This window comes from Cydia strobilella, chromosome 18 (genome assembly GCF_947568885.1).
Source record: "Cydia strobilella chromosome 18, ilCydStro3.1, whole genome shotgun sequence".
In the NCBI taxonomy this organism is placed as follows: Eukaryota; Metazoa; Arthropoda; class Insecta; order Lepidoptera; family Tortricidae; genus Cydia; species Cydia strobilella.
Window position 1 is genome coordinate 7,207,468 of NC_086058.1, and position 12,829 is coordinate 7,220,296.

At 37.9% G+C, this 12,829-nt stretch overlaps 1 protein-coding gene across 1 annotated transcript in view; it reads right to left on the reverse strand.

Annotated features, from left to right (window-relative positions):
* Nucleotides 1-29: 29 nt before the first annotated feature.
* The window catches only part of LOC134749700 (follistatin), a 40,571-nt gene continuing 27,771 nt past the window's right edge, over nt 30-12,829 (reverse strand). The window contains exons 4-6 of the mRNA XM_063684719.1: nt 4,923-5,138; nt 4,252-4,473; nt 30-3,749 (exon numbers count right to left, since the gene is read on the reverse strand). Coding sequence (XP_063540789.1) covers nt 3,679-3,749; nt 4,252-4,473; nt 4,923-5,138 — 509 coding nt within the window. The 3' untranslated portion in view covers nt 30-3,678. The remainder of the gene's footprint in view (nt 3,750-4,251; nt 4,474-4,922; nt 5,139-12,829) is intronic.

Consider the following 12,829-nt stretch of genomic DNA (forward strand, 5'->3'; position numbering starts at 1 on the left):
AATATAAAGGGTAAATGAAAAGTCCAATGCTCCACGTAAAATATTTATGAAGACCAAGAAAAGTAATCAACAAGGACAAATATATTATACATCATCTAATGTTCGCAATGAGTAACTACAACAAGTATTATTATATCAGGTGCAGTTAACAACTTGTTTAGCACTAGGAAGTAATTGACAAGAGCTAAGTCATATATTATGTATTAGTTACGTCCACATTCTCAATCTAAGTACCATCAATTGACCTCACAAAGTATGACACGAATTTTAAACTCCATAGTTGTTATAAAGCATCTTATTACAGTTTCCTGAAGGTTCATTATTATAGAGCAGTTCTTCAGCATAGTACAAAATCGTGCCTTACTAAAAAAATCTACTAAAAGCTTACACACTACACCAGCGGTCAGCAACAGGCGGCCCGCGAGCCTCTCTGGCTATTTTGTATGTAATAGTTAACTGTTTGTATGTTTTGAAATAAAATAATACAGTAGTAGTATTCTTCATTGAAATATAAATTTAAACAAAAACTACTATGTGGCCCTTGGCTGCTAAAAGGTTGCCGACCGCTGCACTACACCATCGATACAAGTGACAAATGTCAAATTACAATAAATCTAGTGTAGTGTCTCAATCTTGGCTTGTCTAGGGACTTGCAACCAAATTATAACAACATTTTAGTAGGACGAATAGGAGTGTTAATTAAAATTTAATAAATACAGATTTAAAACTTAAAATAGTGGCGCAATCAAGCAGGGGAAAGAATGTGGACTAGTTGACTCGCGCTTTTAGAAACCGAGTTACTTATTAAAGCTAAGCAGGACGCCAAGAGAGTCAATCCACTAAACTCGTCGAGACATACGAATACTCTAACAAGATAAAATAGACCGCGAGCCAGGAACAGATTTCCATGACCAATAGCATCCCGGGTGAAACCTCGTAAAGTGGTTAAAGGGGATGTGTAATGAGCCCTCGTGGATGTTAGCTGCCGCTACCGCTCTGTTGGTGGGATGAGGAACGGCAGCCACCCAAACACGTAAAAAAAGTAAATAAATGTAGTCATCGCCTGCCGATTGTAACTTTGTCAGAAGATTGTTGAGATGTTACGGTGAATTCAAAAAATCGTCAGCCGGTTGTATCGCGGTGGAAAGACCGTCAGCTGGTCGAATGAACATGTAAGAAAATAACCCGCCTTCCTGTTTATGATACTGATATCAAAATCATGAAACTTTGCATGTAGTATTATCACAGATCTTACGAAAACGCAAATAGCTACGCTTTGATACCTATACAAAAATATAATGGACTGACCTTCAACGCACCGCTCCCCGCAACGCGCACAACGCAACGGTACAACGCTAGGGTTGCCTACACTTAGAAATGATTTTACATATAAGTACCTACTCAAAGAGCGGAGTGAAATAAAATAAAAAGATCTTAAATTACGTATTTTAATCATTAATTTACAATTGTTTTACTTTTATGTAATGTTGTATGATTTTTTTCCTTTAAGCGATCTGGTATTAAAACTTGATTGTATCGAAGATTCTAAACCTAATGAATAATTTCACTAAAAGAAAACATGAATGCACGTAACTATAAGATTACCAGGGCGTAACAATACATTTAAATAGCAGTAAGTACTTAAAATAAATCTGTTGTTAAACCTCTTCTTTTCTGTATTCTTTGTATTGTTTTCTGTAATGAGGTGTGCAATAAAGAGTATTTGTATTGACAAACATAAGATTAAGAGTATTTGTATTTGTATTGTATAAACATGTACCAAAAGACCTTACACTTACAAGTTACCTATTTCAAATACCTAGATATGTAGGTAACTATAATTTTTTCGTTAAAAACATTATGACAGTCTTTCCACCGCGATACATTCGGCTGACGGTTTTTAATTTATAATAGAATCTGAACTGTCATCTGACAAAGTATCAATCGGGAGGCGATGACTGAAAAAATATATTTTTTTACCTGTTTATCTGACCAGCTGAGGTTCTTTCCACCGCGATAAAACCGGCTGATTATTATTTTAATTCATGATAGCATCTAAACCATCATCTGACATATTATCAACCGAGAGGCGATGTCATATGACCATATGCGTCTGATGATATATGCTCCTGGCCCGCGGTCTAAAACGTGCTGGAAACTTTTAGAAATAATTTAAAAGTAACAATAAATTACTTTTTATCTACAGTCTATTAAAATCACCTAACATCCAATTCATAAAATGTTCCGAAAATAAGAATATTCTAATAATCTTAAATACATATAATACTGAAAACGATTTAACACTCTAAACATGCCCAAATTGCATTTTTACCGTAGTCACGACAATTAGACTCATTTCTAGAAAACAAAAATTTACACACATGAATACATACCATTTTCAATGAAAATTATTGCACTAAAACTTAATATTTCATAACTTAATAATAAATATTGCATAAGCGTCAAAACCTCGTTCTCGTCAAGTAAAAATATCAAGTCTTAGTTAATAAAATTTTAAGAATAATTGTCAGTCCGATAAAGGTATTATTTTAATTTACCCTAGCGGTTACGTCGTATCGACGAAGAAAATTCCAATTTAACTAGAGAGTTTTCACTAGTACAAAGATTCCAAATTTTGTGCTAACTACACTTCTAAGTATATTTCTGACTAAATATTAAGTACGATTTGGTGCTCAAATTTAATTATGTAAGTATTAATTAAAACTAATAGAATTATTTATCTACATAGTTCGAAATATGTATCGTTCGATAAAAATTATCTAATCCTACAAGTATCTACGTATTTTGAATTTTTTGAAGAGCCCATCAACGTGCTCACTAGTGCCACTGCTAAATAATTGTGATTATTTAAATTTAACGATATATATTTAAAAAAGGGGGTCGCTACGTACTGTATTTTGTATTTAAGTACCTGTTGGATGCATCAAACTAGTTTTTATGTTGCTGGATTCGTCGATCTATGAACTCAAAACAAAAACGGCCGTTTAAACTTTGGACGTATAGATTGACGAATCCAGCAACGTAAAAACTATTATAATGTATTCAAAAGGTACTTAGGTAAATACAAAATACATATAGTACATAGCGGACCCCTTTTTTAAATATCAATCGTTAAATTTAAATCACAATTATTTAGCAGTGGCGCTAGTGAGCTCGTTGATGGGTTCTAAACACTAAAAAAATTGACTCGTCCTATGGACCAAACAGTACCTAAGTTGCGTCATTCATAATCATACCATGCTTATCTCATTCGAATCTAGTAATCAAACGGACTACATACTAGGTAGACAGACATCAGTTCAAAATACTACTAAAATGTGCCATTAAATGCCTACATTCTAATGTTAATGTCCACATGCTGATAGCCTGTAACGAAGCTCCTCTCATTGAGACCGTATCTGCCTCCTTTCATCAAATCGGAACGAAATGGAGTCTTGAGCCACTATAGAATTAGTTACTTATGTCAAACTAACTTTTTACCAGAAATGTCAGTGTCACTACTAAGACATGGTTCTAAGTTGTCCCTTTCCTTATCAGGTGTCTTAATCAGTAGAATGCCGTCGTCCAAGATCGTTTCTTGGGCTTCGATTATTAACTTAGACACGGACATTAACACAAAACGTAGGTTATCTAAACCGAAGCAGCAAGAAAATGTGACTATAGCACGCGCTTGCCGACTCCTCCGCTTCGCTCGTCAGTCACTCTAATATCCGTTATGTTTTTGCTCCCTGGAAAGAAAATAAAACCATTAAAATTGCACTTAAGACAAGGCACATGGGAGTCATGAAATACAAACTGTTAATTAAATATAAAGAAGAAGGCGTGTCTGCTTAAGATTGCACTCAAAGCAAGCTGGAGCATATTAGCTTTTTGTCAAGACCCGTAGGACCTAAGTAGCTGATGCGCTCTATAGAAAACTGAAGTGCCGGACGCCTCGGTCCGGACACGAACCGTTCTAGCGTGAGTCATCATTAAAGATGTATCGCCATACACGGCTTCAGATGGATTCCATGGCCCCAGTGGAGTAGCCCCTAGCCCACGGCCTCGCACTAGAGAGGGCCCCGCGGGAGGCAGTTTTTATTACATTGGGAATACACATTGAAAGAAAAATCCCTCGCCGATGCGACTTTGCCCACGCCTGGATCAGTTCATGCTACGCTACTGCATGGCCCTCGGGTGACTGCAATCGGTCCGCGAGATGTCCGTCTCAAACCTTCACTTGCAACTTACCTTTGCAAGGCCCAGGATGCAACGGATCGACGACTTGGCCGGCGTGGCAGGCCGCCCGCTGGAGGCGGCACCATGACGGGTAAGTCCGTGAGTCTGTCCCGCACAGCTCTCGCCGCAAGCCTCCTCCACACGAACCGCACGACACGCACCGCGCGCCACTCGCGCCGCCCGCGACGCATCGTTGCCCGGCGTTGCACGATATTGTGGAGCAAGTTGCGTTCGCTGTAAAAGAAACATGTTCATGAACCCTTGGTGGTATTCTTGCATTAATTTGATAACTCCTATAATAAAAGGTAAAGAAATAAGACAAAGAAGTACTTTACATTGATCAAATATTTTTCTCCTTACGAATTACAGCTGTAAGTACGATCCTAACTACCTAATAAGCTCAAATAACGTTCAAAATAGCGTGTAATGCACCGAGTATACCTATAATTATACATAAAATTAAAAAGGTCTACTAAAATTTCATGCAATCTTTAGAATAAGAGCTCATGAATGGCCAATGTCAACGCCTTTTTCACAGTGTTGCCCAGCGTTGAAGCCGCAGCGTACAAGCCATCATCGGCTGCGGTCTCAAAACTGTTCGTGTGCAGCGCGCACCGCTTGTCACCGACCGGTGGAGCCACCATGGTTAAGGGTAGGTACATACCTACACCTCTACACTTTACCTTTGCAAGAGCCTTTATAAGCCAGCGGCAGCGCCTTCCCGCGCTCGCACGCCGCGCGGCGCAACGCGCACGCGCCTGCGTAGGTGCGACCGTCGACAGCGCACACGGGCGCGCCGGCCACGCTGCACGCGCCGCAGCGCACGCAATGTGCGCCGAGCTCGGCGTCCAGCACGCAGCGCTTGTCGCCGCCGCAGCGGACGCCGTCGCAACTACCCACTAAAACAAGACGTGGAGATTAGAGATAGGAAATTACTTCGTAGGTATAGGTACTTATTAACTCTAACAAATCAGATAAAATCGTGCAGTGGACGAGAAAAAGTCGGACTGTGGATCCTGTGCCTGAGCTCCGAAGTGGTGGCCGCGGAAGCAACCAGGATAAACGTTAAAGATGAGAGAGAGAGAGACAGATATAAATCAGTGTAAAAATAAATGAAAACTACTCACAGTACTTATTTAAATATCTAGCAAAGAGCTTTACACTGAGCGCACCTGAAGTAAGTATAAGTATAATAAGTTAAGTATCTACCTACATTGAGCGTTAAACGATTTAGTTACAGATGTATAGTGCATAATTCTCACTTATAGACCTCAGTAGTCTTGATATTTCAGAGGATTGTGTTTATGGGTATTTAAAGAAGGTAAATATTGGTAAGGGTAGCGGTATTGATATGATCCATCCTTATTTCAATCTTATGTGCGCTAAAGAGTTTACTGAACCTCTAACACAGATTTATAAAAAATCATTATCGGGTGGCCATTTCCCTTCTTTATAGAAAAGTGCTCTGATAACGCCAATTTACAAAAGTGGGGATGCACACCATCAGGTAACTAATTATAGACCCATCAGTAAACTAAATATTTTCGCTAAAATTCTTGACTAAATCGTATATAACAGAATAACCACTGCTTTTTATCAGCATATCGCACCCAGTCAACATGGTTTTTGTCAAGGTCGTAGTGTCGACACAAATCTTCATACCTTCTCAGATTTTATTATTAATCGGTTATCTTCTGGCTGCCAGGTGAATGCCGTGTATACCGATTTCTCGAAATGTTTTGACAAAATTAACCATAATCACTTAATCAAGAAATTACTCGAACTCGGTATACATGGTGACCTTCTGAGGTGGATAAAATCGTACCTAACTAATCGAAGTCAGGCAGTAGCCTTGAAGGGATACACATCATGCTTTCTCCCCATCCCCTCAGGAGTACCCCAAGGCTCACACTTGGGTCCATTGCTTTTTATCTTGTACGTTAATGATATGGCGACCTGCTTCCGGAGTTCTGAACATCTCGTCTACGCTGATGACACAAAAAATTTAGGGCTATATCGTCGGAGGCTGACTGCCTATCATAACAACAAGACTTAAATAATTTCTTCCAATATTGCTCTGATAATCACTTGTTCCTAAACACTGAAAAATATTTCATTATTAGTTTTAGCCGAAAACAAAATCCAATAACTTTCAACTACAATTTTTCTGGTAATATTATAGCACGGGTATCATCCATCAGAGTTTTGGGTGTTACCATGGACTCACAATTAAACTATAATTTGCATATCGATAATTTGTGTAAACGTGCATATAAAAAGCTAGGGATGATCCTTCGTATTGCGCAGCCTTTCAAACGGCCAAATACCTATAAATTATTATTTTATTTCCTATTTAGAAGTATCCTGGAATTTGGTAGCATAGTTTGGTCACCTCAGTACCAAGTCCACATTGACCGTTTGGAGAGGATACAAAACATTTTCTTAAAATCTTTAGCTTACAGAACAGGTACATACTTTGAAAATTCAGCATTAGCGGCAAAGCATTTTTGTGTCCCTTCTCTCCTTAATCGTAGGAATTACTTAGATATTATGTTTTTGTTTAAAATTCTTAAAAGTAACATCAACTGTCCTGATCTCCTAAAATTAGTGACGTTTGGTTGTCCGCGTCTCCCCTTACGACCTAGATCTTTATTCCATGTGAGCTTTTCTCGCAAGAACTATTCTAAACATACCTTTTTCAGACGAGTCCCCAGTTTCTATAATAAATAGATATTTGTTCGATATTGATCCTTTTAATAATTCCTTGTCTAGTCTAAAAACGCTAGTAAGACGTAAACTCTTTTAGTAATTCTGTTAGTTAGTTATGTATTCTTAAACTTTAGTATTTATACTACGTTTTTCTTACCTACCTTTTTATTTTATTAATATTGTTTTTATGAACCTCCAGGTGTGTTTGTATCGCATCTCAATTCGTACATTGTGTACAACATATGTAACATGCATGTTATGACTGTTTGTGTTCTAAATAAATAAAAAATAAAATAAAAATTTTCATCGTTTTTTCACGGAAACGTACGAACGTGTCTTGCTATTCCAGTCAGTCTCGGTACAAAAAGTGCTGAGGTTGACTGAAGTAGCATAACAAATACGAACGTTTCCGAGAAAATACGAGGGAAAACAATTATGCACTACATCTGAACCTATCTTATACATACCTACGACCCTATTTGATTACTCTACTTGGTTTGTTCAAGTCGATTTGTTACCTACATATCTAGAAATTTTCACTATGGGAGGCACGACCACGATGTTGTCATAAATATCGCAAACATTCACTACAACCACCATACTTCCCCGTATTACTAAAATGAAAATATTATATTATTTTACAAACCGTAACACAATCCGGTTCAATAGATGAATAACCAGAACTCTCAACTAGAATTTCATAGAGAATATTGAATTTCCGAAGCTGCAGTTTTTATCTGACACAATGGTCTATCAAAGCTCCAAAGCGGATTAATTATTTTCCATAAAACAGCACGTCGCTGCGGGCTTTTTCTCTCAAAGGGATATAGTTTTACGTCGATATGTTGGCGTAATATCTCTATACACAAGACTAGTACTTTCCATTATATATTTTAAAAAAATATGTTCGATTCATTAACTTTGTTAATAGGTAGAGATAAGATAAGCAAAATTATTACTTGACTAAAATTATTAGGTGGGAAAGCAATGGTAGGAATACAAATCACTTTTATCCAAGTCCGTTTTTGTTGTTTCGGACAGCGGTTAGGTACTAAAATTTGTCACGCGAAAATAATAAATTTTTCCCCTCACTAGCTCGGAAAGCCGTCTATTATCCTTTAAAACAAGCGGGGAAAAACGCATTTTATCCACTAGTGGGGAAAGTAATTTGACCTTGGATGGAGCGTGTTTAAGTAGCTTGACAGATAACAAAACGTAAAACGCTCATAATAATGGTTCGTTCGATATTAATTATCATTAAATAAATGGTTTGAGAATCTAATAAAGATACCAAATTTAGCTTTATTTAATAATTTTAAGTCATAAACCTTAAAATTCCATAAGAAACGTTAGATTTTTTATAATGATGTTAAATATAATTCTGAACGCACAAGTTGAGTCGATGCAATTTCAAAACGCATCGTTGACATTTCATACGTCAGAACAGAAATGTCAACATTGTCAACAAAATTTTTACTGTTCTTCTCACCGACTCACGTAAAAATCAGAATTTCTAGTGTTTTCTGTTATAATATCGTAAAAAAAATAGTGATTCCAGTGATAAAGATGATCTAACGCCTGTGGATGTTGCACTTTCCTCGCTATAGTGAGGGGAAAAGTTTTGTGTTACACACGGGTGCAAATGTATTTTACTTCTCGTGTGTTGAAACACTCGCTACGCTCAGGATTCTATTTTAAAACCACTCGCTTCGCTCGTGGTTCAACTATAGAATCCTTTCGCTTGCTCATGTTTCAATTGCACACTCGCGGGTAAAATACAACTTTGCACCCTTGTATAACAAATAACTATTGTTGTATTTATCTCTCTCCACTACTGTTACCTTTTAAAAGCCGATTAAACCTAGTCTGGCGTGTTGTCCGCTACTCGTTCCTTACATCCGCTGAAACTAGTTAAAAGGTCTGCGCCGCCCACTGATGTAACATAATAACGGAGTAGAAATCAGCGCCGTCTGGGCAGTATTCGCTTTTCCACCCGATTGTATCGGGTTTATAGAGCGGCCAGTCTAGACGAAACTGCGATACAGCACCAGCGCTTAATAGAGGGTTTAGCTAATATTATAAGAATTGTTCAATACAGAATTGTCAGTAGTGCTTTAGACAAAAATATTTTTTTGAAATGCTTCATCCAGACATGTTTCAGCAAAAAAACAGCCAATACATATCCTACCTATTCTTCAAATTAGCCAATTGATATTCATTACTTATATACAGATTTTCGCCCGGGTGTCGCAAGACAATCAAATGATACTTAGATACTTACCCAAATTTTATTATTTAATAGCCCTAAAAACTGAAAACTATTTTGCTACCTGCTGAAATATCGGGCGTCATTTGAAACGTTATTAATAATCTCTGAGGACGTTTGATACATTCAGTGTGTGGCCCTGGGCAGTAAACGCAATGAGCACTTCGTCTTTTGTTTTTGATATTATAAAAATGTGCGTTAATGTATGAAAAGTTTAACGGCTGTCTGTGGCGAGCCTACCGCTCGTAAAACGCAATGAAACGTTCGCCCGAGCGTGATGTTATCGTGCTATTATTCATGTTATGGAATGGGGACGTCTGGGTCAGACGCACCACGGACTCGTGGAGACTGCCTGTTATATACAAAAGGGTTCAATTGGTTATGTAATTAATGCAGAAGAAACCTGAACTTAGTAAAATATTGTCTAAAAGCGAACAGCTAACTATCTACAAACTTAGAGAAATTTAAGGTTGGTACATATATCACGAGATTGACCAAAAAAAGAAGGTATTTCCTCATGATTAAGTATATACACTGTAGACTGTATCCTAAGGACACACCGTGCAATTCACAAAGATGTCACGAGCGCTTTGCAAATGCAGACATGGATTTACTGTATTGACTTATTGACGTGTTAAGATATAGTTTCAGTTCAGATCTTTTGGGAGCTCCAGCGACCTTACATTGCTAAAAGTTATATATAGGTAAACCTAAACATAGTATGTCATTAAACTAATCGAGACAAAACACGATTAGCAAAAAAAGGTGAAGAAACCTCACAACTTTTTATAGATAGAATACAACTTTGTGTATCACGTCAATGGTCAATTGAAAGTATTTAACATTGTATGTATGTACATAACGGCAAGGTATAGCAGACCGGACACGGGTGCGGGCCGGTTCTGTAATTGTATGTACACAACGGCAAAGTAGCAGACCGGACACGTGTGCGGGCCGGTTCGGTAATTATATGTACATACACAACGGCAAGGTAGCAGACCGGACACGACTGCGGGCCGGTTCTGTAATTGTGCGTACACAACGGCAAGGTAGCAGACCGGACACGGCTGCGGGCCGGTTCTGTAATTGTGCATACACAACGGCAAGGTAGCAGACCGGACACGGCTGCGGGCCGGTTCTGTAATTGTACTCAATCTGCAATTCTGCACTCTCAGGTGACATCCTGCAGCTACTGCTATATAATTCTCCTACGCAGACTGCATCTATTTACAGATTTTTGCTGCTGCTCTTTTCAGTTTATTTTCAAGCTTTTATTTAACTTGCAATGCTCCTATGTATGTTCAGGTCAAATCTTGCAAGGCTATTAGGCTTAATTCCCATTATGCGATTGAGCTAAAACTTCACATACTGATCGGATGGACCGGAGGTGGCCATACGAACTATACATATATGATGGCAACCTTATTGTGTTTCAGTTTGTTAGAAATGTTAGAATTGTCCCGATGAGTATCAATTAGTTGACTGTTGTAAGACAAGTAGAGTCAGCGATCAAAGCTTGTACAGTAGAAGTCAGAGATAAGTAACACTTTTTCACCCTACTCCCTTGCAATAAGTTGGCAATAAGGCGAAAAATTTAACATATTTTTGACGTCGACTGTACCAGAAATGAAATTTTTGACATAAAACCTTTTTTTTTTTTTACTAGTTGTTGAGCATCTTCGTAGATACTTAATTTTAAAATACCATCTTTAATTTAACCCAGAAATTCCGAGTGATCTTCAGGAATCAGGGTTCAACAAAGGAACTTTATTGTATTGATTATTTTCAATAAAAAATTAACAACGTTTGGGTATGTATAGAATTCAATAGTGCTTAATTGATAAAATATATTGCACACCATATGTTGTGTTATATTTAAATATAAAATAAAAAACATTACTGATGGATTTTCTGCCTGCACAAGTGCACATTTTAAAATGATTTGCAACAAAATACCTAATGCCAAAATTTTTGTGCGTTTAGATAGATCACGCTAGGAAAAGTACCAGCATCAAGTCTTGAAGCATGTCTCAATGACTCTCGAAGCTTAAGTACTAACGATGTTATGTTTACTTTTTGTATGAGGATATTATTTTGAGTATAACGAGTGTGTTGTAACAAATTGTATCTTTTGCGATGTTGCTATGCTGATAAACTTATTTATGTGACCGAAATAACGGTTATTTCAAATCATTATGGCCAGTTCTTAATTTTAGCCACAATAATGTTATTTGTGGTATTTTCTATAAAAAGGGACCTTATTGTCGATGGCGCTTACGCCATTATTAACGATGCTCCGATATAAATACAATGCCGCGCTGCGCTGTGCGGCGTAAGCGCCATCGAAAATAAGGTCCGTTTTTATAGAAAATGCCCCATTTCTTATCATAAGTATAAATCGGACCTGAGTGCGTAGCCAACGTGCAATCATTTGCGCTCCGTAGCGAACGAAACGCAACTGTCACTGTCGCACTAATATGGAAGAGTGAGAGAGAGAGATGGCTACGATACGCTACAGCGGCTACGGAGCGTAAACGATTGACACGTTGGCTACGCGGCCTTTTCAACTTCATAATCATCATTTACATTCTGACACAGTCCAATGCAAATGCAAGCAAGTTTTATTAATGTAAAGAAATTCATTTACAACCAGGATCCATAAAATTGCAGTTTATTGATGGTACGGCCAATTAATTGAAACTTGCAATATTTTATCACGTTCTTCATACAGCAAACGTGAAACGTGTAGGTGGTCACACTCGCTGTTTCCATGTTTATTTTGCAGTCTACAAACATCTATACAAAGTACCCAGTGTATGTACAGTTACTCATAATGTACTCGTATATATATGCAAGTGGTCGTTATCGATTTTGCATGGTTGAAGTGGTCTCAGTTGTCATCCAGCCGTAATAACAGCCTAAGGCGTAACGTATTTACACAAAACACGAAGTGTCGGAGTGGTCATTATCACTAAACACATAGTGGGCTCGCTTGATTTCTGGTCTATAATTTTGTAGCATTACTGCAATTAGGTTATTAGCTGCAGGCTGGCGGTGGCATTGATAAGCTTATACTGCGGCAGCAGCACTTGGTAGCCAATTCTGACATGCGACAAATAGTGCAGCTGCCGTCTTTTTCTATGGGATATGAATAAAAAGAAGGATGACTATCGTGGCGAACGATAAGCAAATAAAAACCTAAATAGTTATTTTGTGATATATTGATGTGATGAACTCGAAGAGGATACGGCTATGGTTCTAGCTCCTATAAAGTCGGGTGCTAAATGAATTCAGAGAGGAAGAAAGGACATATTAGGTATATTTCTCGACTGCTTACGCAAAATGACTAATTCTGTCTAAAGGGGGTTGGCAATTGATAGTCTGAATGTCAATGCATTCGCATTGCATCTGTAAGTAATTCATTAGCATCACATGGAGCTTTATAGGTATATGAATGAGAGCTCTTATAGACATCTCCGCGTAACCGCAATCTTTTTGTAAAACGCTAGAACAAAGCAAATAGGCTCAACAGTAGGTACTTGTCGAACCCTTGCTATAAAAAAATCCACTCGATATCCATCTAGCGTAAACTGCAACCACAAATAGTCGAACGCT